Genomic DNA, 22,953 nt, shown 5'->3' with positions numbered 1-22,953 from the left:
ATCTGGTTCTTTTTTGTGACAAGGGACTTCACCCCGCTGCCTCACTGGGGCTATGGGATTCAAGGAAACGGTACATTCCTTTTCCCAGTAGGGCGTGCGCATGGGACAAGCAGTTGATATCTGGTTGCCCTGATTCCTGCCCTCCCGGGATGAGGAGGGTGGTTTGCTCAAGGCACTGGTTAAACAACTTACTCTGAAAACAGAAGGACACCGGGCTGCAGGAGGCTAGACCAGAACATTTTATGGGATGAGCTACACAGGATCAGGACTACACCAGCCAGCCTCAGTCCCTTTCCAGCCTTACTCCCTCCTCTGAGCCTTGTCGATATAGACCAAAAAACACTTCTCACTTCCCTGCCCCCCAGAAGATAATGTTCCTCCACCTGCTTCCCTCCATTCCTCCAACAGACTGACCTAAAAATGTCCAGTCTATTCTCCTAGCCCACATGGGGTACTTACTTGGAGGCTTAGGGACTCCCAGAGCCTTGGTTGGGTTTAAAAGAGGTGTCTACATTAGGACTGGGCACTGAGCACTTACGAGTTTCCTGTAGATTCTGCCTCTCATGGGACTGCCTGGGTAGGAGTTGGAGGGTCTGACCTAGCCTTACTTGGGAGCTTCCCTTTCAGCATCCCTTAAACACACTTCTCAACCCTGACCCCTACACCCCCCCCACCACCACCACACACACTGCCTGCAAGTCCTGCCCTTAGGTCTCTGCCTGCTGCCTGGGACCCAGAGCCTGGGCCCAGGGAAGAAGATGGGGGAGGGGTAAGCTGGGGTCTGGGGTACAAGCCGAGCCCAGAGGCCCGAACACAGTGGGAAAAACCAGGTGCCAGATGGAGGCCCCTGGCCAAGATGGGTCTGGCTCAGGTAGGGGGCGGGGTGGAGGGGGCTGGGGTGGGAATGACAGGCAGAAGGGGAGGGTTAGGGGAAGGGGTCAAGGGTAGAGGCCGAGGGCCCCAGAGAAGGGGGCTGGCCCTGGGGGCAGAAGCCCTTGCACAGGTCCCAGAGTGTTTCCTGCGCCAGGAGGACGAAGACCTGGGCCCAGCGACCTCTCTCCTGAGCCTCACTAGCCACAGGGAGCCGGTAGACACAGGACAGGCCTGTGAGGAGCAGATGTTCAAAGTCCCAAGGGCTAAGAGGGGGTCCCTTCCGCAGGTCCTGGAACTGCTGCAGCCGCTGCTCGGCACCCTCCAAGTCACTGGGCACAAGGTGCTGCAGGAGGAGACTGAGCCGGCGGCCGGGACGTGTGGATGCCAGTTCCTCGTCCTGGATGTGCAGCTGCCCCATGATATCCAGCTCCAGCCCAGACCAGAGCAGCTGCAAGGGGAGCCATGTAAGGGGTGGGCTGGGGCCTAGGGAGCGGGGCCGGGGGGGCATAAGCAGGCAGTAGGACCCATGCTGGGTTGGCTCCCCTCCCCAAGCGGCCCCAGCTTGAGGCATCCCCCTTCCCAACCCTGAGCTTAGGGACATCTGGACACTCCCACCCCCATGTCCCAGGCTGGAGGAAAGACCTCAAACATCACTTCCGGGGCCTCTGGCTCCTGCAGGCCATCTCCCACGTTGGTGCTGTCCATGGGCTGCCCTGGGGCAGCAGAGAGGAGTCAGGGCCCTGCCAAGCTCCACCCTGAACACCCCAACCTCCCACGAGTCCCTTCAAGCTGCCTGGTAGGGGTGCCTAGAGGTTCTTCTATCTACAAAAGAACAGGAATGCCATCCCATGTCCACCTCCCCCTACACACATATGCACATTGACATTCACTCTCTCATTCACAAGGCATAGGTCTTGTGATCCCAAAAGCATCATCCCAAAGCCAGATACTGTCTTGGCAAATGTCCAGGACTCCTCCTTGAACTTCTACAGTTCACTTGGCCAAGGGCTCCAGGCCAACGGGTCACAAGACACTTCACTTCCCATTTCTCCTTCCTATAATCATCTAGGGACAGCGTGACCTGAAACTGCCAGTGACCCTCCCCAAAGGTCAAGGACCCCTTTGAGAAGGACCTATTTCTTTCCTGCTTCTCGGTAAGTGACCGTGTGCAAGGCAGGGAGGCCAGGCAAGGCAGGATGTCTGTTGCAGCTTCCTTCACCCCTCTTCTGGGGTGCTGCCTAACCCTTGGAATGATTGTCCTAAGCCCAGGGCAGGTTAAGAGGTCCTCCTTTGCACACCAGCCAGAATAAGCCCCAGGCCCATTGAAAGCACCTAGGGCTATCTCCGCTCACTTCACCCCGACCCTTCTGGTTCTGGATGGGGCCCACACCTTTCCCTCCCCCACCCCACAGCACAGGTCAGCCTGCTACCCATCATGCCCTCAGTTCCTAAGCCCTGCTAGGCTCAGATAGGACCAAGTGTAACTGCTGTCAGCCAGCAGCCTTCCTTGGCTCCTGTCCACCCCACCCTAAGGTCCCGTACCTGCACGGTGCTGGGTTGTAGTCACCCCAGGGAGGAAGCAAATGGCTACCATTAACCAAGCCAGGAACTGCATCGTCCCAGCCATGGCCCACCACGTCCTCTGAGTCTTATTCTCCCCGGCTGCTCTCTGCACCTCTGTCCGCCTGCCACACACCAGGGCTCCAACTTTCCACTGCAGGCTCCAGCCGTTCCCTGCTTGTGTATCATTCTTCCGTGCTTAACAGGGAGGGGCTGGCTCTGGCTTCCTTGGGGCTCTTTCCATCCCACAGAAATGTGGAATCTGTGGTTGTTGGCAGTAAGAGCCTGGCTCCTGGCTTGTCAGGCCCTTAGCTTATTCCTGCCCAGATGGGCGGGATGCTTAGTTAATAGGAAGAACGCGTTTGGTAGCAAACAGCTCTGACTTAGCCCTCCGAAAAGTTAGGCAAGAGGGGGGCTTCCCTGGTGGTGCGGTGGTTAAGAACCCACCTGCCAATGCAGGGGACACAGGTTTGGGTCCTGGTCTGGGAAAATCCCACATGCCGCGGAGCAACTAAGCCCGTGCACCACAACTACTGAGCCCACGTGCCACAACTACCGAAGCCTGCACGCCTAGAGCCCGTGCTCCGCAACAAGAGAAGCCACTGCAATAAGCCTGTGCACCGCAACAAAGAGGAGCCCCCGCTCGCCACAACTAGAGAAAGCCTGCGCGTCGCAACTGGAGAAGGCCCGCGCACAGCAACGAAGACCCAACACAGCCAAAAATAAATAATTTTTTTTTTAATTAAAAAAAAAAAAAAGGTAGGCAAGAGCCCAGACAGTTACACTACTATCTGTCGTCACCCCCAAAACATTCTGCAGCTGAGTCCAGCCCCTGACACCCAGTCCAGCCCAGCCCAGTCCGGCCCAGCCTCCAGGGAGCCCCTCAGTAGCCAAGAGCAACAGCTGCAAAGCCTGGTCTTCCAACTGCCTGGTGTGCTGGCCGAGCGGCCCACTGACTGACAGGCAGAGAAACACTCCCACCTCAGGCACGCAGCCAGGGGCTGAACAGACTGCACACTGGCCGGGTGCGGAGTGCTGCTTCCTGGCAGACAGACCTGCAGCTCCTGATTGTCTTTTGCCCCAGACTGGGACCCCCTTTGCTTGCTTATAGCATTCTCAGCTCAGGCCAGAGTGCAGGAGGATTCCCTTAGCCCAAGCATGATGGGCTGTCAGCTTGCAGGGAGCAGGACACAGGGTTCAAAATGAGCTGAAGCTCTTCTTGGCTCTGACTGTTGGCCCATGGAACCCTGCGATTGTTTGCATAGGAGGAGGATGAGGGTGGGTGGAGGGTGCCCTATTTCCACCCAGGCCCCTGGAGCCATCAGCTGCCGCCAGACAGTATGCTGTGACAAGGGGCTTTCTCCAGCAGTTGTTGAGACCCCTCCAATTCTCAGGTGAGGCCCTGCCACACCCATCCTGAGCCCTGTGGATTGTGAGAACTTTCAATTTCAGCTCCAGAATCTCTCTCTCAGAAGTATATCCAGGGCTTCCCTGGTGGCGCAGTGGTTGAGAGTCCGCCTGCCGATGCAGGGGACGCGGGTTCGTGCCCCGGTCCGGGAAGATCCCACATGCCGCGGAGCGGCTGGGCCCGTGAGCCATGGCCGCTGAGCCTGCACGTCCGGAGCCTGTGCTCCGCAACGGGAGAGGCCACCACAGTGAGCGGCCCGCGTATCACAAAAAGCACACAGGAAGTGGTGAATCTAAGTAGGATTTTATTTACAGGGACGCTCAATGATAGATATGGCGCTTTCTAGGATACACATGCCTTCCCTGAAACTACTTGGTTTCGGGGTTCTTGTCTCCAGCTTCAAGCCTGAGACTCTCGGGGGGCTGGCGATAGGCAGGGAAAGTCTCCCAGGGGCTGTTCAGATCAAACTTGCGGAACTCTTGGGCCAACTCCACCGGCTCGGCCACCACCCGCTTCACCTCATCGTCATAGCGTAACTGCAGAAGAAAAAGGCAGGCTTGAGCACTAAGGAAGACCTTGCTACAGCCACTAAAGGCCCACTTTCCCAAAGCCTTCCTCAGCCCCTTTACTTCTCTGTCCTTGACTCCTATCCGGCCTCTGTAAGTCTCCATCCTCATCTGTGTTCCCCATCAGATCACAACCCAAACAGTCTAAAATGGCCTCTATGTCATGCCCTGCCATCACCCAGGCAGGCCCCCCTGCCCACCATCCCCACATCAGGGGCTCTGGGCTCCTCTTCCACCGGAACTCTGCTCACCCATCCACACATTCTTTTTCTTTTTTGCTTCACTGTGCGGCTTACAGGATCTTAGTTCCCCAACCAGGGAATGAACGTGGACCCATGGCAGCGAAAGCGTGGAGTCCTAACCACTGGACCGCCAGGGAATTCCCTCAACACACTCTTACAAATTGACAGTAAGCGTTTGCCCATGATGAGGGAGCAAGTCAGTGGCTGGGAACAACAAACCTAAGCTGGCAAGCACTCAAGTTCAGGCCCTGTGGCCTTGGCATTATCACTGCCAAGATGCAAGGCAATACATGTGGCATGGCTTTTCTTGTTATTGGAAGATCAGTTGGATAAGGTAAAGACAACTGAGTGCTGGGAATGGGACCATGCTAAACTAAACACTAAAAAAACAGGAGCATTTGGGTATGAAGTGATGGGCTGGATTGCCACTATCCCAACATTTCTAAAAAGTTACTTTGCTACAAAATCACGTCTGTATATAATAAACCATCTTCCTGCTAATAACCTGCAACCTTTTGCAATCGTAAAGTAAAGCACTGAAATTCTTTATAAGGCTCTTACAGGCAATTGTTACTGGTCTTGCCTCTGGCCATTCTCAAGGGCTGAACATGTAGTGTCTTGCCTTCTCAGAGATCCAGGGCAGGGTAAAAAGATACTCCACTTTCAGATCTTGGTGACAAACTGTGTCCTTAAGTCTGCCTTGGTCATTAAAATGACCATTAAAATAATGGCTAACATCAACTGAACATTTACAATACTCCCCTTTTAAACATACATCAATTAGTTTTCTGCAAATCTACTATTGTTAAGTACTATTATTGTCCCTATTTTGCAGATGACAAAACTGTGTCAGAGTGGAGCTAGGATGGAATCCAGTACTGATGCTCTTAAGCCACCACAATCCAATGGCCGTAATTCCTGCCCAGGATCTCTACCAAGTCCTCCCTGCCCAGACTGCTGCCCAGTTCCAAGGCTCCTACCTCAACATAGCCAGACAGGGGGAAATCTTTCCGGAAAGGATGTCCCTCAAAACCATAGTCTGTTAGGATCCTTCTTAGGTCAGGGTGGTTAGCAAAGAAGACTCCAAACATGTCCCAAATCTAGAAAAAAGAGGCACTCAGGCAACCAGCCATCACAGCCAACGCAGGGTGAGGGGCTGCACCGTATCCAGTAATCTCAGTCAGTTCTGCAACTCCGGCCCAGAGGTGGGTCCACCACGCCCAGTAACTCACCTCCCTCTCATACCAGTTGGCTGCCTTGTACACAGACACAGAAGACTCAATGGGTGTCAGCTCATCTGTATAGGTCTTCACACGGATCCGGGAGTTGAAACGCAGAGAGAGCAAGTTGTAAACAATCTAGGGAGAATGGAGGGAGCTGGAGGACCAAGAGGACCACAGGCTGAGGAGTCTGGGACAGAAGTCCCTGAGCGGGAGCACAATAATGAGGATACAGGGTGGGTTAAAGTTCCACCCTGTGAACCTGCCTTCTGTCCCGAAGTTCAAAACCTCAAGATGCTCTTATACTTGCAACTACTTCCAAAGGCCTAAGCCACACTCTAGCTCAGCCTGTCAGCATGCTTGTCTTCGCTCATGCTACTGGATGCCTCCCGACCTGCCCTCCCTCACTGGGCTAATTCCTGGTCTCCTAGTTAGCCATTAAGATTCAGCACAAACTTTCTCTCTCCGTTCACAAAAGCCTCCTAGACAGGGCTAAGTGCCTCTCCTGTGTTCTTATAATACCCCATGAATTATGTTATTACAGTAAACTGTTTTATGTGTCCTTCTTCCTCACTAGAGTGTGGGGGACTCCTGGAGGGCAGGTACTGGGTGTTATTTCTCTCTCAATCCCAGGATCTGGCAGAAAGTAGATGACCATACTAACAATAGCTATATGTATTGAGAACTTATTGTGTGCTAGCAGTCTACCTGTACTATCTCATTTAATCCTCACAACCACCCTATCAGATAGGGTGGTTTTACGCTTTTTTTGTACTTACTTTGCACATAAGAAAACTAAATTCAGAAAAATCAAACAAAATGTTTGAAGCCACACAGCCTACTGATGGCAAAGCTACAATTCAAACTCAAAGTCTGCCTGATTCCGAGGCCCTGGTTTAACTGCTGTGTTGTATTGTTTGACCTGAACAGAAACTAAGGAGGCTATGGTTCCCAAAGGTAGCTATCACCCTAAAACTGTTCTGTCCCCTTTCCCTCCTTTACTCTCCAAACCTCAAATCTCCTGACTGACCTCAAAACGGTTCTGCCGGGTGGGGATATCCACCGCTGTCAAGTCAGCCAAGGATTTGAATTGTGCATTGGTGTGATCCCTGAGGAAAGTCAGCACTGGGATGACTCCATCAGGATGGATACAGATCTCTAACTCATTGAAGCAGGACACCTGCAGACATGGAACAGGAGAGGAGAAGGAACAAAGTTACAGAGAGAGCAGCTAACTTCAGCTGGAGTCTCCTGATTAAAGGCAGAGAAAAAAGACCAAGTTGGGATGGAGGAGTCTGTGGTTTGATTCCAGGCTGCCCACTCCCACATGCCCTAAGAACACAGTTCTTTCTTTCACTGTTTTTTTGGGGTTTTTTTTGGCCGTGCCACATGGCACGTGGGATCTTAGTTCCCCAACCAGGGATCGAAAGTGCGGAGTCCCAACCACTGGACCGACAGGGAAGTCTCAACATGGTTCTTTCTTGACCCAAACCCGAACAACACTAGTGAATATTACCTGAACTTGTTGAACATACTTGGGCAGGATTTCAGCCACATACTCTCCAAAAGCTGAGAGCTGCTTGTGGGCCACATCATTCTGTGGTCTGACAGTGGCTGGAAGGAGAAGGCATATTTAAGAAAGGAAAGTAGAAGGCAGCAGCCAGCCCTGCATTCAGTCTCTTGAGCTTGTAAGGGGTGCTGTTTCCCAGTCAGGACTCCCTGCAGAACCTTGAGAAAGGTGAAGTGGAAGCTTCCTCTTCCATGGAACAGGAAGTGATGAAAACATAGGGAAAATGCCACCTACACAGTCCACAAAGACTCACCTTATTACTGCAGCTGGGGTGTTTGACCCTTTTCAAAACTACTCCATGGTTTTTCCTTCACAATGCCTGCATTTCTGCTAAAAGCAGCATATGTCTCAGCTCTCTTACCACACTGGAAGCTCTTTAAGTGTGAGAATCAGAACTTTTGCTTCTCTTTATCTCCTTGGCATCTGGCTCATAGCAGGTTCTCCAGCTAAGAACTTCAGGGCTGAAGAGCCATCACAGATTATGTAGTTGAAACCTTTTTTTTTTTTTGACATAGATGAAGAAACTGAGGCCCAGAAAGGGGGAAATGTCAGGTTTCTTGACTCCCACTTGGCTTATATTGACTGTAACCTATCTCCGTACACTCATTCGTACAACACTAAATCACTGAGCAACCACACATCATAGGCTGCAGAGTAACTGTTTTCTCTGCCTTTGGCAGCAGGCAGGCCTACTTTGTCACTTACTAGTGCTGTGATCCTGGGCAAGTTACTTCTCTGGACTATTTCCTGCTCTACAGTAGAAGAACATAATACTATCTATCTCATAAGATTGTTGTGAAGACTATAATCATTCATTAATCGCTTAGCAAGGTGCCTGGCACATAATAAGCATTCAAGTAACGTGGGCTACTATTGTAACAAGACTCAGAGGCCCACAGTTTATGTTTCCTGCTTTCAAAGAGATGACAGTTTAATCAGAGAAAAAGGAAATCAGGGAAATGGACAAGGGGCAACAGGACCATAACAGAGAGGCCTAAGGGCACAGGGTGGGCCTGATTCTGCCTGCAGAGTGAGGACCATTGGAGTCAGCTCTCTTAAGGACAAACAGAGACTTGCCAGGAAACGCAGGAGAGGGCAGCCCAGGACAAGGGCAAACATCTGACAAAGGGAATGAACGGGGCCCCGCCTGTAGTCCCGAGGAGGGCCGGACCCGCACATACTCACGGCGCGTGTCTGCCGCGGCGCTTTCCCTCCTCACCGGCAGCAACAGCACCAAGGGTCTCCAGGCCACTGCATGTGAAGATAGACACCGAAGCGCAGGGTGAGGCCTGAGGAACTCCCTGCGCTGGGCGTGTAGCCGTTCCTGCCCCGGGCCTCAGCCAGCTGTCCACTGCTCACCTCTGGCCAGCGCAGCGGACCCCGCGAGCCCCAGCCAACACCCCCGAGCCGCTGCTGCCGCCGCCGCCGCCACCGCCGCCATGTTCCCCGGATGCACTTCAGGTAGCCGAGGACCGATCCATAGGACACGGAGCCCCAAGGGCACGGACCGGAAACGGAAGTGTGCAACAGATCTTCTTCCGGGCGGACGCGGGGTCGGAAGCAGAGGTTCCGGGTTCCGGGTTCCGGGCTTCGGAATGAAAGGAGGGAAGGCAGGTGAGAAAGCGAAGCCAGCGGGTGGGGAAACCGTGAGGTGAACGTGCCCTAGCTTGGTGTGACAGAGGCTGCAGAGAAGGCAAGGATCCTAAGGAACCAGACTGGTGAGAGAAGAAGGGGCGAGAAGTCTGGGTTCCACATTCCACACCCCTCCCCCGCTCCCTGAGCTAAGCTTTTGATGAGGGCCGTTGGGCAAGGCTAGGGGGAGGGGGAGAGAAGAACGGTTTCCCTAGCGGCCGTTTCCCAGGCGACTCCAGGTGGAGCGGGAACCCTGCATGTGGCGATGGGCTTCCTCGGGCCCCGTGCTAGGGACGGCTGGGCTCCGTCTCGAGTTCTGGGAGGAAGCCTTGGGGAGTCATTAGGACGAGCGGGGAAGTGCCGAGGAGAGGCTCAGAAAAGAGCAAATGTGGATCTGAGAGATGTCCTAGGACAAACCTCAGATTGTAAGGTCTGGATTCCCTGCGCGGGGAAAGAGGGGCCTGGCCACAAGGACATGGGGATCTTTCTGGCAGGTTCTGCTGCCCCGAGCCTCACAAGTTTTATGCTAATAGTTATTTGGTTAGTAAGGCTTTTCCCCAGGCTTTTAAAATCATAGACTTTCTCCAATCCCTCGCTTTCATGTGTTGACCTAAATACCAGGCCTTTTGTTACATAAAGGAAAGGAGTATTCCGTGTTTTCTCAGGGAAACACCCAGAGTACGAATTTTTTATTTCATTAGGAATGTAATGTCATTGCAAGAGAGTGAGTCCAGCTTTGGTTGAAGGAGAACATCAGAGATGTCATTAACAGGGCCAGGACTAAGGCTAATCTGGGCCGACTGTGCCCTCACTTTTCCCTTCTCCCTCCCTGCATTGGACAATTGGATTCATAGGCTGTGGCTATGGATTACTTCAATTATTCAGGGTGGTGGTGTTTTGCAGACAACTGGCAGAGAGAGAAGTTGGCTACTACCATGGAATCACCAGAGGAGCCTGGAGCATCCATGGATGAGAACTACTTTGTGAACTACACTTTCAAAGATAGGTCACACTCAGGCCGTGTGGCTCAAGGCATCATGAAACTGTGTTTGGAGGAAGAGCTCTTTGCTGATGTCACCATTTCAGTGGAAGGCCGGGAGTTTCAGCTCCACCGATTGGTCCTCTCAGCTCAGAGTTGCTTCTTCCGGTCCATGTTCACTTCCAACCTGAAGGAGGCCCACAACCGGGTAATTGTGCTGCAGGATGTGAGCGAGTCTGTTTTCCAGCTCTTGGTTGATTATATCTACCATGGGACTGTGAAACTTCGAGCTGAGGAGCTGCAGGAAATATATGAGGTGTCAGACATGTATCAGCTGACATCTCTCTTTGAGGAGTGTTCTCGGTTTTTGGCCCGCACAGTGCAGGTGGGCAACTGTCTTCAGGTGATGTGGCTGGCAGATCGACACAGTGATCCTGAGCTCTACACTGCTGCCAAGCACTGTGCCAAGGCCCACCTGGCCCAGCTGCAGAGCACAGAGGAGTTTCTCCACTTGCCCCACCGTCTACTCACTGATATCATCTCTGGTAAGTTGAGAGAGGGGGAACATCATACCCAGCTACACCGGTATGATGTTCAGTGAATGTTCTAGTTTAGGAGAAGGGTACCCTCAGGCTTCCTGGTGTTAGTTTACATTATTATTCTTGATAAGAATTTAGATAACTTCTGAGAGAAAGTTGAGATTTAGTAGCTGATATCAGAGACAGAGTCCCTTCCAGACGAAGACGCTAGGAAAACAAAGCAACGTTTCACAGTATATACAAATCTTGGATTGAAAAGAAAAAAAACAGCAGCACTTAGCCACAGAAAGTAGTGAGGAGCTATCTGCATTTATATTCTAATCTCTCTTGTGCGTAAGTGGTCTCATCCATTCTGTACTTTGCATGTATTTGTGGGACTAGTTACGTAAGTAAATTGACAGTGAGTCAAGATACCTAAATAAGAAGCTTCTCAAGTGATTTGCCAATTTTTAGGTAACAATCCTGACTCCACAAGTGAGGTATAACCATACTTCAAGTGTGAGTTTTGTAGCCTAGTAAATTGCTTCCATGGCAAGTAGGAGAATATCAAATCATCCATTTTGATTAAAAGAAACAAGGCAGGGACTTCCCTGGTGGCGCAGTGGTTAAGAATCTGCCTGCCAATGCAGGGGAGACAGGTTCGAGCCCTGGTCCAGGAAGATCCTACATGCCGTGGAGCAACTAAGCCCGTGTGCCACAACTACTGAGCCTACGCTCTAGAGCCCGCGAGCCACAACTACTGAAGCCTGTGTGCCTAGAGCCCGTGCTCTGCAAAAGAGAAGCCACTGCAACGAGAAGCCTGCACACTGCAACAAAGAGTAGCCCCTGCTCGCCGCAACTAGAGAAAGCCTGCGCACAGCAACGAAGACCCAACGCAGCCAAAAATAAATAAATAAATAAATTTATTTTAAAAAAAGAAACAAGGCAATTTTATGTTAATTTCTCATACACGTACATATACATACATGGTGGTAGTCTGACAAAGATGTTCACGTTTTTAAAGCCACTTGTTCTAAATTTCCCTTTTGGATTGTCAGATTGCCATTGACCATACCTTTCATCTGGTTTTTACAGATGGAGTTCCATGTTCCCAGAACCCAACAGAGGCAATAGAAGCCTGGATCAATTTTAATAAAGAAGAAAGAGAGGCTTTTTCAGAGTCACTCAGGACCAGCTTGAAGGTAAGGCAGATATCTTTAGGGTTGGGCACCATGATATCCATGCATTCCAGCCATTTATTGGCCTGGCCTCTTTGATGCTGGTAAATAAGTCTCTGGCTTGAAACTGATAAGAGCTGGGGAGGAGAATGTGTGTGTGAGACCAGAAGCCACCAGCCTCTGGGCTCCAAAGCTCCTTGAGAGAACTACTCTCATCATTACGTTACATTACATCATAGTACCAGCTCAGGATAATTATAAAAAAGGCTGGAATGAGTGTAACAGGTTTTCTCCTCCAGCATAAGATGCCTGAAAGTGATTAGAGGAGAGTCAGGATGACACACAGTAACTAGAGCAGAGTAGGTTAGAGCAAGGTACAAGTGTGCGGTCTAGGACCTTAAGGATATGTATCTCAAGTGAGCCTTAGCCTAGAACTGATAAATACCATTTATACCTTTAATTTCACCAATAGGAAATTGGGGAGAACGTACACATTTACCTGATCGGGAAAGAGTCATCTCGTACCCACTCGTTGGCTGTGTCCTTACATTGTGCAGAAGATGACTCCATCAGTGTAAGTGGCCAAAACAGCTTGTGCCACCAGATCACTGCAGCCTGCAAGCATGGCGGAGACTTGTACGTGGTGGGAGGGTCCATCCCACGGCGCATGTGGAAGTGCAACAATGCCACTGTGGACTGGGAATGGTGTGCGCCTTTGCCCCGTGACCGACTCCAGCACACCCTGGTGTCTGTGCCCGGGAAAGATGCCATATATTCACTGGGTGGCAAGACGCTGCAGGATACCCTCTCCAATGCAGTTATCTATTATCGGGTAGGTGATAACGTCTGGACTGAGACAACCCAGTTAGAGGTGGCTGTGTCAGGGGCCGCTGGTGCCAACCTCAACGGGATCATCTACTTACTAGGGGGGGAGGAGAATGACCTGGACTTCTTTACCAAACCGTCCCGACTCATCCAGTGCTTTGACACAGAGACAGACAAGTGTCACGTGAAACCCTATGTGCTGCCCTTCGCTGGCCGCATGCACGCAGCTGTGCATAAGGATCTGGTGTTCATCGTGGCTGAAGGGGACTCCCTGGTGTGCTACAATCCCCTGCTAGACAGCTTCACCCGGCTTTGCCTTCCTGAGGCCTGGAGCTCTGCCCCATCCCTCTGGAAGATTGCCAGCTGTAATGGGAGCATCTATGTTTTTCGGGACCGATATAAAAAGGGGGATGCCAACACCTACAAGCTTGATCCTGCCACTTCGGCTGTAACTGTCACTAGAGGCATTAAGGTGCTGCTTACCAATTTGCAGTTTGTGTTGGCCTAAGGCTGTGAGGGGGAGAGCGGCTGACTTTTGCCCTCCCTTTCTCCAGCACCTACCCATCCAAACTCAAAGTCCCGGAGGCCCCCATTCGGGTACTATGTTATTTGTTGGCACATGTTAGAAAGGCAGCGCCTCAACCCTTGAACTCATATAAGGGTGTTCCGTTTGGGGCTTTTTAGACTGCTGCTTCTCAGCTGGCTGCTTGAACTGAGAGTAGGCCAGCCTGTTCGCCATCCCCTTGTAATCCTGTGCCTCCCTACAGAGCACGTAGAGCAAGCCTCTTCTCTGCCCTTAGGTACAGCCTCCTCTCTTTACCTGATCAGTGTTACATAGAAGCACCCCTGATACCGGGACAGAAGGAAAGATGCCCAGTCTTCCTTTTTTTCCATAGCCTGTTAAGTGACTAATTGGTCATTTTTCCACGAAGGATTAGGTGTTAGAGTTCTCCTTCAGGCTTTGGTTGGGAGAATGGACTAAGCTGAAGGTGTCCTTCACCAGCAAGAGTCTACCCTAGAATTTAGGACGTTTGTCTGTTGTTTTTCATCTGTCTGTCAAGAAATGTATACTTTGGTTTTATTTTTGGCTTATTCCAAGGAGTAAGCCAGAAAGAAGTAGAAAGAATTATTTCTGATTAATCGCAGAAACTTTTTTCAAACTCAAATATATAAGGTCTCTATTCTTTTAAAAGCTCTAAGCTAAGCCAAGAGCTAGGAACTGTTCATACAAATAAAAGTTTTTGAAGGGATATGTGTGTCTGTTTTGAATTCTGAAGGGGTGACTTCCTAAGGGAAACTAATTACATACCCACACATTTCTAAGTCAGTCACAATACTGATTGAATCCCATACTTCCTTGTCTGCATACAGGATGACTGCTCCAAGTGAGGAGAGCCCCATAGGGCCAGTGAATTCAGATTCTGACAGTGGCCAAGAGCCACAGCTGAGTATTTCTCTTCTCCTTTCCCAGTGTTAAACGTCTTTGAGTTATGGGGGTAAATATCATTAGGCACAACATCAGGTGCATGACAGATTTCTTCGACCTTTGGAAATAAACCCTTATCCCTGTCCCATATCCCCAGGCCCCATGAATAGAAGCCACACTAAGTCTTCCTAGTCACACAACAGTGTTATTTCAAGAAAATCGAAACAAGACACAGGGAGTGAAATTAACCATTACTTAGCACATTTCTATTACGTCAAGTTTGGGCTTAAGCCCCTTTGGTCCTGTTAAACATTCTCATTCTGTAGCAAGCCAGGGTTGTCCTGAGTTCTTTCTAATCCATGTACTTCACATCTGCGATGTGTGACAAGTCTCATTCTTTGCTGCTCCTGCAGTGATCACCCTGTGGAACTCTCTGAGAACTTCCAGCTGGCCAGGTCTGATGTAGATGTGTGACCGGATTTTGGTGATGGCTCTTACGGCCTCCTCTGGAGTCCAGTTGTACACCTGAAGTGCAGGGTTGGGAAATCAGACAAAGAAAGGACCAGGTGTTAGGGTGTCCTTGACCCAATAACAAGTGCTAAAGGGCTCTCAGAATTTCATTTCTTTAAAAATTCTACTTTGCAGGGAGTTAAAAGCTATGCCCCACATATTATAAGTGGGAGAGCACTTTAACCCCTTCAGTCAAAGTCCCACAGTTGTATGCAATAGGCTGGGGGAGGTAAAGGGGGGGACCCAAATCAGTCTTTCTATCTAATTTTTATTCTGCCAAAGCCTGGAAATAGAAGGTTGAACACATGAAGCTGAGATCCTAAATTCAAGCGGGCATAGGCCTACTAGATGTCCTCTCTGAGCTAGGCTGTTGGTTACAAGAGTTTCCTGGAAAGACTACACAGTTGATGTTTCTATGCAACTTGTCACCATGTCTAGAAAAGAGTACTTTTAAAATTTAACTAGGAGGGCTCTCTTTGTGTCCTCAGGATACTTACTGGTTTAGAACTCAATAGAACCAAGAAAGTATAGATTTTTAGCCTGCTGGTTCAGTTCTCACTTTGCCCAAAATATCTCCTGACACCCAGTTTCCAGCAAAACAGAGTCCTAATGACCAAAGCTTTAGTATTGTTAAATCATATATTCACCAGTCCACAGTAACACAAGGCCAGGCTGTTTATCTTTACATTTCCTTTTTCCTTAAACTATCTACATTACTTAGTAAATGCTCTGCAGGGGCCTCACAGGTAACAAAAATGAGCCGGGGGTTTGTAACAGGAAAGGATGGACTAGAGTACTGGCTTCTAAATGTTTTTAAAAGCATCCCACCTGCCGATCATAACAAATTGATAGGCAAAATTCTGTTGGAGCCACTGTTTCTAGAAATTAATGTCCAGAACTTTACTCTGAAATACTTAAAGAAACGTGAGTCCTATAGAGCTGCAAGTGATGAGCACTATTATCTACAGAACTAGATTTCCTGACATGTTTATAACAAGTGTTTCTAGCCTTTTGCTGGTATTAGCATCCTTTGCAACTCCATTTTTTGAGTGCTTGTTCTAGGTCAGTGCTTGACATACTTTCTCATTCAAGCTTCACAACACATTTAGTTTGAGGAAATTGAGCAATGGAGAGGGGAAGCCACTTTTGCCTAAGGTCACACAGCTGGCCGGTGAGAAAGCCAGAGGTCAGCCTGTCTGCAAAGTTCAGGTGCTTTCCACCTCCCAACAGCCTGAAATTGGGAACATGGCTCCTAGCAAGGTCTGCCAGTAGACTGGAGATCTGCTGTAAAGGGGACCGGTCCAGAAAGACCTTTTCTACCTGAATCAGATATGCTGCCACCATAGTGGCACTTCTGGAACGCCCAGCCTTACAATGTACGTAGACAGACTGGCCTAGCGACTGGTACTTGAGAGCAAACTGGACTCCTTTCTGGAGGTTAGCCAAGGTTGGGACTCCGGTCATGTCTATCGTGCTGAGCCGCAGCTGCTCGACTCCTGCATTCTTCCACTCCTGGAACGAGGTCCACCAGCATAGAAAAGAAAATGAAAAAAGCCTGATGTGAATGTTAGGAAGATGGGCTCCCAAGAGGCAGCAAAACAACAAGGAAGCTTCACGGTTTACTACAATGTGAATATACTGTTTACTGTTTGCCTAAAAAGAAACTTCTTTCAGAAATGTCTTTAAAATGGCTGACCTACATGGCTGGTCTTTCATCACACAACAGCAATGCTGCTGAGTTAGGATTATGTCCAAGATTTAAAGTGTTCTTAAAGTACCATTAGGAGCTTTAGTACCAAAGCTAAAAGTATTTGAATCTTTAGCTACAAAATACGAGCTGTATAAAATTCATCGACAAAAGCTGGGTAACTATTTTCGCATGATCCAGCTGCAAGGCTGGACTACTACGTTTTGCAAGAACTTTCTGTTTCTCTGTCCATAAGCCTCCTCTTTTTTACCACTTTTTTTGAGAGGGTATGTGGTAGAAAACAGAGTTATTTTAAAATTAAAATAATGCACCTACTTTTGTTAGTGCAATATTATCACTTAGGAGGAAGAAAAGAATAAACAGGAGAAATAAGGCCTCTGGCAAACTGGGCAACTTTATTTTTTATTTTGCCTTAAGACTTCAGGTAGGCTCCAGCTACTCTTGATATTAATCACTTTAGCAAACCAGAAACTTATGACTCCGAACGAGGGTCAATATTTTATACAGCTCATGAAATTAACAAAAAACAGCAAAATCTGGCAGCATGGGGCTTATACATCAATTATGTCAGAAACACCTAGGGAGCTTGCTAAATGTTCAGATTCCTGGGACCCCACCCTAAAGTTCCTGAGTCAGAATCTCGGGGGGTTGTACCTAGGAATCTGCTAGTTTAACAAGACTGCCAGGTAATTCTTAGGCATATTAAAATGTGAGAACCACTGCCTTGGAGATTTCTCTAGGCTAGTGGGATAAGATAGCTGCTCACAAATGTCAATTGCCTCACACCCAGAGACGAGCACTTTCTGTGACTTGCTTCGCAGGATGGACCACGTTAAGGAACATTCACCATTTTGGGTAATAACTCCTGAGGTCTTGTGGCAAAATACTATGGGAAATCCAAGGAACTGTTACCCATTCTTTAAAAATGTATGCCATCACTGATCAATATATTTTAAATGTGAGTCACAATTTTTTTAAGATTTCAAAAAAATCTACAGTTGAAATAACTGCATGTTCATTAGGCTCTATCAGTACAGTAAACAAGAAAATAATTGTGCAGTGCTAATAGAAGTCAAACACTATAAAGATAGGGCAGGACTTCCCTGGTGGCGCAGTGGTTAAGAATCCGCCTGGCCAATGCAGGGGACATGGGTTTGAGCCCTGGCCCGGGAAGATCCCACATGCCGTGGAGCAACTAAGCCCATGCGCCACAACTACTGGGCCCGCATGCCACAGGTACTGAAGCCCGTGTGCCTAGAGCCTGTGCTCCACAACAAGAAAAGCCGCAACAATGAGAAGCCTGTGCACCACACAAAGACCCAACACAGCCAAAAATATAAATAAATAATAAGTAAATTTATAAAAAAAAAAAAAAAAAGATAGGGCAACATCTAATAACCATTATGAACAGTTCCACAAATAAGCATTCACATCTAATGAAAATTATGATTTAGGCCTGAACTTTATTTACGACAGTGCTCTGGAGTTCCACTATCATCTCTAACATATATATAAAATTCCCTCAAATCAAAACCAAATGAACCCTATGCAGTTTTTGCAATGGGTTGTTTTATGATAAATTTACCGGGGATTGGCCGTAGCTTTTCTTTTTACAGTTTATAGGACCTTCATCTTGAATATCTAACAGTGTCTGATCCATACTTAGTGCTGAGTAAGTGTCAAATGAATGAAAGCAAGCCATAGAAAAGTTGCCTTTCAGTTCTGGTTACTGATTTGAGTTACCGACATTAAGAATACATTTGTGCACAAAGGAATAATCAAAGTTTGTCAACTCTACTTTTAAATGCCTTTCACATCAGATTTTATTTCACGATTAATTTCTACACCCAGCCGCAGCCATTTAAGCTTAGAGGGCCAGATCCTCCCTGAGGAGGCAAAAAAGCCTGGGACGCCTGTCTCTGCGGCAAGGTCACCTACAGCACCCCCTCCCCCAACCTCCTCCGGCTCGCCAGGCCCTGTGTGGTGGGCGAGGCCGGCGGGGCGCCTCGGCCCCAGTTCTGCCCACGGGCCCCGGCGCCTCACCTTTGGGGAGTTGCACAGGAACCTCGTCTCATACTCCTCGTTCATGGTGATCAGCCCTCGCACGTTCTCGTCCTGTACCAGCTGCCGAGGCAAAGAGGGGGCTGAGAAAGGGCCGCCGAGGCCCGGGCGGCGCTCGCCTGGCTCCCAGCCCCGGCGCGTTCCGGCCTCCCGGCCCGGCTCACCCGACGAGTCATGTTCCGCAGCGGCAGCGCGCCCAGCAGCACCGTGTTGTCGATACGGTTGTACCAGTCGCGGTGCGCCGGGCCCGGCATCTTACCGCGGAACAGTGTGTACAGCAGCGTCGGGTAGAAGAGCACCCGGGCCAGGCCGGCCTCCAGCAACGTACCGGCCGCCATCCTGCCCTACCCGGCCCGGCGCAGCGACGACCTGCCCACTCCCGGGCTCGCGGGGGGCGCCCGCGAGGAGGGCCAGAAGAGCGACGAGGCCGAGGACTGCGAGTCGTCCGCCGCCTCCAGCGAAGGCGACACGGCCGGCGCGGGCCTCTTGAGCACCGAGACCTCGGGCCCGGCCCCCAGGGCCACTTCGGGAGAGCCTGGGCCCCGTGGGACCGGCACCGTGTCTCGGAAGGAGGGGCCGCCGGCCTCGGGGGAGGGACCAGGGCTTCCCGGGCGGGAAACTGGGACCCCTGACGAGGGAGGGCGCGTCCTCGGTCCAAGGTTGTGAGTTTGCCGCGTGTGAAACTGTGATCGCTGCCTGTGCCATTGACCCCCCCTCCCGAGGGAGGGGGCTGGGACTCCAGGTGAGGAGGTCTCTGACCCCTGCGTGTGAAACTATGACCCCGACCGAGGGAGGCGGGGCCCTGGCCAATGGCCAGTGGGCCTGTGACACCTTCCCCAACTACCGGCCAGAGGGAGGGGACTGTGATCCCAGGTGAGGGTGTGACCCACCAAACGGGAGACATGACAAGGAGACTCTATGGTAGGGGGAGCCCTGAAGGAGAGACTGGAAGGGACTCTGAGCTTTTAAGTAGAGAGGCTTGTTGGAGAGGCCCTGATCCTGGACAAACAGGGGAGCTGGGTTCATCTGGCCCTTCCTTCTCAACCTACCCCCCATCTGCCTGAATTCATGGCTGCCTCCTCCTGCACAAACTGCAATCAGTATGTGTGTGTGTGTGTGTGTGTGTGTGTGTGTGTGTGGAGTGAAATATATCAATGTTATCTACACTATTTATGAAAATATATTAATATTAAACATATTATGATAAACTTAAATATAAAACCCACAACCTGCAAATAGGCGAGAGGAATAGTTGTAATGCTGATTATTTATATTTAAATAGTACTCTGAAACGTGCATCTTGTGCTTTTTAAAAAGGTTTATCTCCTTATAAAAGTAATACATATTCATAACAACTGGAAAATACAGGGAAGTAGCATAATCCTACCACCTCAAATACATTTGTTTTTTCTTCCAGTTTTCTTTTCCATTAAATTTTTTTTTTTTTTTTTTGCGGTACGCGGGCCTCTCACTGTTGTGGCCTCTCCCGTTGCGGAGCACAGGCTCCGGACGCGCAGGCTCAGCGGCCCTGGCTCACGGGCCCAGCCGCTCCACGGCATGTGAGATCTTCCCAGACCGGGGCACGAACCCGTGTCCCCTTCATCGGCAGGCGGACTCTCAACCACTGCGCCACCAGGGAAGCCCCTACAATTTTTTAATATAAGTTTATTTATTTTTGGCTGCTTTGGGTCTTTGTTGCTGCACTCCGGCTTTCTGTAGTTGCGGTGAGCGGGGGCTACTCTTCATTGTGGTGCACAGGCTTCTCATTGTGGTGGCTTCTCTTGTTGTGGAGCAGAAGCTCTAGGTGCATGAGCTTCGGTAGTTGTGGCTCGTGGGCTCTAGAGCACAGGCTCAGTAGTTGTGGCGCATGAGATTATTTGCGCAGTGGCATGTGGGATTTTCCCGGATCCGGGCTCAAACCCGTGTCCCCTGCATTGGCAGGCGGATTCTTAACCACTGCGCCACCAGGGAAGTCTGAAAAGAGAAATTTAAACCACAGTAAAGTATCACTCCACTTCTACCAGAATGACTAAAATTAAAGGACTGATAATACCGAGTGATGATGAGGATGCACTGTTAATATTTTAATATTCTTTCTGGGTTTTGTCTCTTTCAACGAACACATTCTCTAACAAAAATGGGATTGTTCTGTACCTGTTAATTTCTTACCTGCTTTATTCACTAAGCATGGGTCATGAATATTTGCCCACAATTAAATATTTTTCTGTATCATTATTTGAAAAAATATATAATATTCTAGGCTATGGCTATATCATATACTTTATCAAGTATTTGATATACTTGATAAAGTATATCAAGTATATACTTTTTTATCAGATTTTATGCTATTCCAACAATGTTATGATCCATAATACATCAGTACATCTCTGCTTTTTTTTTTTTTTGCTGCATGGTGTGGTGTGTGGGATCTTAGTTCCCTGATCAGGGTTGGAACCCATGCCCCTGCATTGGGAGCGTCCAAGTCTTAACCACTGGACCACCAGGGAAGTACTAGTACATCTCGGCTCTTATCCTGATTATTTTCTTAAGAAAAGCTCCTAGAAAGATATGTAAACTTTCAAATTCCTCCAAACAGACTATCTGAATTTTACTCCCACCAGCACTTGGAAAAGGCTTGCTTCTCTGAACCCTTGTTAACATTTTTAAAAACAAATCTTAATCAATTTGGAAGGCAAAAAATGAAGCAGGAAGCTTTTCATACTCGTTTATATCTCACATCAGGCTTTTTTGTATTTGGACTGTTTAGTGTTTTGTCTATATTGGGAAGCCCTTTGAAGTTAGAAGAATCTGTGTTCTTCATGTAATTGTTCTTCCACCTGACTCTGGGGTAACGGACTCTGGCCTTCCTTGGTAACTAGATGCAAGAATGACACTAGCGCCCTGCAAGGAGTGGCCCTAAGTCAAGGGGCAGGTAAAATCAGGAAGGTTACTGGTCGCCCTTTGAGAAATATCTGTTGAGCTGGACACTGTGAAAAGCATTGGAGAGACAAGAGGATAAGAAGACAGGTGTGGTCCCTGCTCTCATTTAGCTCATGGTAGGTTGCAGGAAGTTTCTGGATGCTAAACAATTCATTCTCTTTTTTCATACTCAGCACCAAGATATGTCTATTCATTAATTCAACAATATTTATTGATGAACTGGGGAGTTGGATGAAGGTAGTCAACAGGTACAAACTTATTGTTATAAGATAAATACTAGGGATGTAATGTACGACATGATGACAATAGTTAACATAGCTTTACGATATATTTGAAAGTTGTTAACAGAGTAGATCTTGAGATTCTCATCACAAGGAAAAAAAGTATCTGTATGAGATAATGGATGTTCATTAAACTTATTGTGGTAATCATTTCATAATATATGGAAATCAAATTCAAAAAACCCCCAGTATTTATTGAGCACCTACATGGTATTATTTTAGGCCCGGAGGATATAAAACAGACAAGATCCCTATCCCCATAGAGTTTACCTTCTGGTGTGAGAAGACTACAAATAAAATATGTAAAATATGAAGTACAAAATATACTATGTTAGATGGTGATAAGTGCTTTGGATAGAAACAAAGTGACAAAGAGGGACTGGAAACACAGGTGTATGTGTGTGTAACTTTAAATAGGGTGGTCAGGGAAGGCCCAACTGAGAAGGTGACATTTAAGTCAAGACCTGAAGGAGGTGAGGAGGTGAACCACATGGATATCTGGATGATTCTATGGCACAAAAAAGAACGGGACAGATTCTCTGCTTAGAAGGTTTCTACCAGGGCTTCCCTGGTGGCGCAGTGGTTGAGAGTTCGCCTGCCGATGCAGGGGACACGGGATCGTGCCCGGGTCCGGGAAGATCCCACATGCCGTGGAGCGGCTGGGCCCGTGGGCCATGGTCGCTGAGCCTGCGCGTCCGGAGCCTGTGCTCCGCAACTGAAGAGGCCCGCGTACGGCAAAAAAAAAAAAAAAAGGTTTCTACCATCTACAGCAGCTGGGAGGCAAATATAAAATTAATTGTGGTAATGTATGTGACAACATTCTATAAGCTATAATGGTCTATAAATGTAAGATGTTTTCAGTAAATTACACATAAAACTATTAACAAGAACAAGATCATATATCAATATTACAAATGTATATAAAATGATAAACTACACCGTACAACTAAGGAATATGATAGTGTACAATTTAGGGGCTAATTGTTCAGATTTATATGGTACCAGAAACACTGTGGTTAGTGTTTTTTTCCCCCCACGGGGGAAAGAGATGCTTCCAACACATGGGAAAGCCTTTGAGGCTTCTGCTTGGGAGTCCACTTATTGTTTTGTGGTAAGGTTGGGTATAATCTGGGAAGCCAGATGTTACAGAGAAATTTGCAAACCCATGAGTTATTTGCATGTTTGGGGCCAAAAGGTCCCTGAAGTAAGTTTCCTTTCTTTATCTGCTTTTTACTGTCCCACAAGGGGTAGAACTTGTGGAATAAATGACCTTTTAAACGAACGAACGAACTACTGTACTGTTTGCATCCACCTAGATCCTGGGATTCCTGGGTCACTCTGAAGGAGGTCTTCAGGGACCTAACCTGGGTTATTGAATTTTTTTTTTTTTTTTTTAGTCGGGGGAGAAGCAGGTTAGGGCTGGAACATCAGTCTCTTAACAGAACCCTTATGAGCT

The 22,953-nt window shown here is 48.8% G+C and overlaps 4 protein-coding genes across 8 annotated transcripts; 1 reads left to right on the top strand and 3 right to left on the bottom strand.

The window, feature by feature from the left end:
* Positions 1 to 925: 925 nt before the first annotated feature.
* Positions 926 to 2,569, bottom strand: FAM180B (family with sequence similarity 180 member B). Of its 2 annotated transcripts, XM_065883099.1 has the most exons (3): positions 2,416 to 2,569; positions 1,516 to 1,586; positions 926 to 1,321 (listed from the first exon to the last, which is right to left on the bottom strand). In XM_065883099.1, the coding sequence occupies exons 1-3, from the start codon at positions 2,498 to 2,500 to the stop codon at positions 926 to 928; spliced, it is 552 nt and encodes a 183-aa protein (XP_065739171.1). In that variant the 5' UTR covers positions 2,501 to 2,569. The 2 variants fall into 2 exon arrangements, with proteins under 2 accessions (XP_065739171.1, XP_065739169.1); XM_065883097.1 differs by lacking the exon at positions 1,516 to 1,586 and having other exon boundaries at positions 926 to 1,356; positions 2,416 to 2,500.
* Positions 2,570 to 4,119: 1,550 nt separating this feature from the next.
* NDUFS3 (NADH:ubiquinone oxidoreductase core subunit S3) lies at positions 4,120 to 8,969 on the bottom strand. Its single transcript, XM_065881862.1, has 7 exons — positions 8,799 to 8,969; positions 8,625 to 8,690; positions 7,386 to 7,483; positions 6,900 to 7,049; positions 5,882 to 6,007; positions 5,630 to 5,749; positions 4,120 to 4,377 (listed from the first exon to the last, which is right to left on the bottom strand). Exons 1-7 carry the CDS (start codon positions 8,878 to 8,880, stop codon positions 4,210 to 4,212), a joined length of 810 nt encoding a protein of 269 aa, XP_065737934.1. The 5' UTR covers positions 8,881 to 8,969; the 3' UTR covers positions 4,120 to 4,209.
* A 56-nt stretch (positions 8,970 to 9,025) lies between these two features.
* KBTBD4 (kelch repeat and BTB domain containing 4) lies at positions 9,026 to 13,821 on the top strand. 4 transcript variants are annotated; one of them, XM_065882052.1, is made up of 4 exons: positions 9,026 to 9,053; positions 9,975 to 10,595; positions 11,664 to 11,770; positions 12,219 to 13,821. In XM_065882052.1, the coding sequence occupies exons 1-4, from the start codon at positions 9,035 to 9,037 to the stop codon at positions 13,077 to 13,079; spliced, it is 1,608 nt and encodes a 535-aa protein (XP_065738124.1). In that variant the 5' UTR covers positions 9,026 to 9,034; the 3' UTR covers positions 13,080 to 13,821. The 4 variants fall into 4 exon arrangements, with proteins under 4 accessions (XP_065738124.1, XP_065738121.1, XP_065738123.1 ...); XM_065882049.1 differs by having other exon boundaries at positions 9,035 to 9,054; positions 9,949 to 10,595; XM_065882051.1 differs by having other exon boundaries at positions 9,035 to 9,074.
* Positions 13,822 to 14,185: 364 nt separating this feature from the next.
* Positions 14,186 to 18,827, bottom strand: PTPMT1 (protein tyrosine phosphatase mitochondrial 1). Its single transcript, XM_065882889.1, has 4 exons — positions 18,441 to 18,827; positions 18,259 to 18,339; positions 15,828 to 16,019; positions 14,186 to 14,522 (listed from the first exon to the last, which is right to left on the bottom strand). Exons 1-4 carry the CDS (start codon positions 18,612 to 18,614, stop codon positions 14,364 to 14,366), a joined length of 606 nt encoding a protein of 201 aa, XP_065738961.1. The 5' UTR covers positions 18,615 to 18,827; the 3' UTR covers positions 14,186 to 14,363.
* Between the last annotated feature and the right edge of the window lie 4,126 nt (positions 18,828 to 22,953).

Source organism: Phocoena phocoena, chromosome 8 (genome assembly GCF_963924675.1).
Source record: "Phocoena phocoena chromosome 8, mPhoPho1.1, whole genome shotgun sequence".
Classification (NCBI taxonomy): domain Eukaryota; kingdom Metazoa; phylum Chordata; class Mammalia; order Artiodactyla; family Phocoenidae; genus Phocoena; species Phocoena phocoena.
Note: the sequence above shows the minus strand (reverse complement) of the source record. Positions and strands in the feature narration are given on the sequence as shown.

Excerpts from the sequence above, each read along its gene's own strand:
- FAM180B (XM_065883099.1), bottom strand. The coding sequence starts at position 2,500 with ATGGCTGGGACGATGCAGTTCCTGGCTTGGTTAATGGTAGCCATTTGC. Across the intron at positions 1,587-2,415 it reads TACAACCCAGCACCGTGCAG|GGCAGCCCATGGACAGCACC; the intron begins GTACGGGACCTT and ends CTGCTGCCCCAG. Across the intron at positions 1,322-1,515 it reads CCCCGGAAGTGATGTTTGAG|CTGCTCTGGTCTGGGCTGGA; the intron begins GTCTTTCCTCCA and ends CTCCCCTTGCAG.
- NDUFS3 (XM_065881862.1), bottom strand. The coding sequence starts at position 8,880 with ATGGCGGCGGTGGCGGCGGCGGCGGCAGCAGCGGCTCGGGGGTGTTGG. Across the intron at positions 7,484-8,624 it reads CGCCGCGGCAGACACGCGCC|CCACTGTCAGACCACAGAAT; the intron begins GTGAGTATGTGC and ends TTCTCCTTCCAG. Across the intron at positions 7,050-7,385 it reads AGTATGTTCAACAAGTTCAG|GTGTCCTGCTTCAATGAGTT; the intron begins GTAATATTCACT and ends CCATGTCTGCAG.
- KBTBD4 (XM_065882049.1), top strand. The coding sequence starts at position 9,035 with ATGAAAGGAGGGAAGGCAGG. Across the intron at positions 9,055-9,948 it reads ATGAAAGGAGGGAAGGCAGG|TTATTCAGGGTGGTGGTGTT; the intron begins TGAGAAAGCGAA and ends GGATTACTTCAA. Across the intron at positions 10,596-11,663 it reads ACTCACTGATATCATCTCTG|ATGGAGTTCCATGTTCCCAG; the intron begins GTAAGTTGAGAG and ends TGGTTTTTACAG.
- PTPMT1 (XM_065882889.1), bottom strand. The coding sequence starts at position 18,614 with ATGGCGGCCGGTACGTTGCTGGAGGCCGGCCTGGCCCGGGTGCTCTTC. Across the intron at positions 16,020-18,258 it reads TCCTGTGCAACTCCCCAAAG|GAGTGGAAGAATGCAGGAGT; the intron begins GTGAGGCGCCGG and ends ACCTCGTTCCAG. Across the intron at positions 14,523-15,827 it reads TGGCAGCATATCTGATTCAG|GTGTACAACTGGACTCCAGA; the intron begins GTAGAAAAGGTC and ends CCTGCACTTCAG.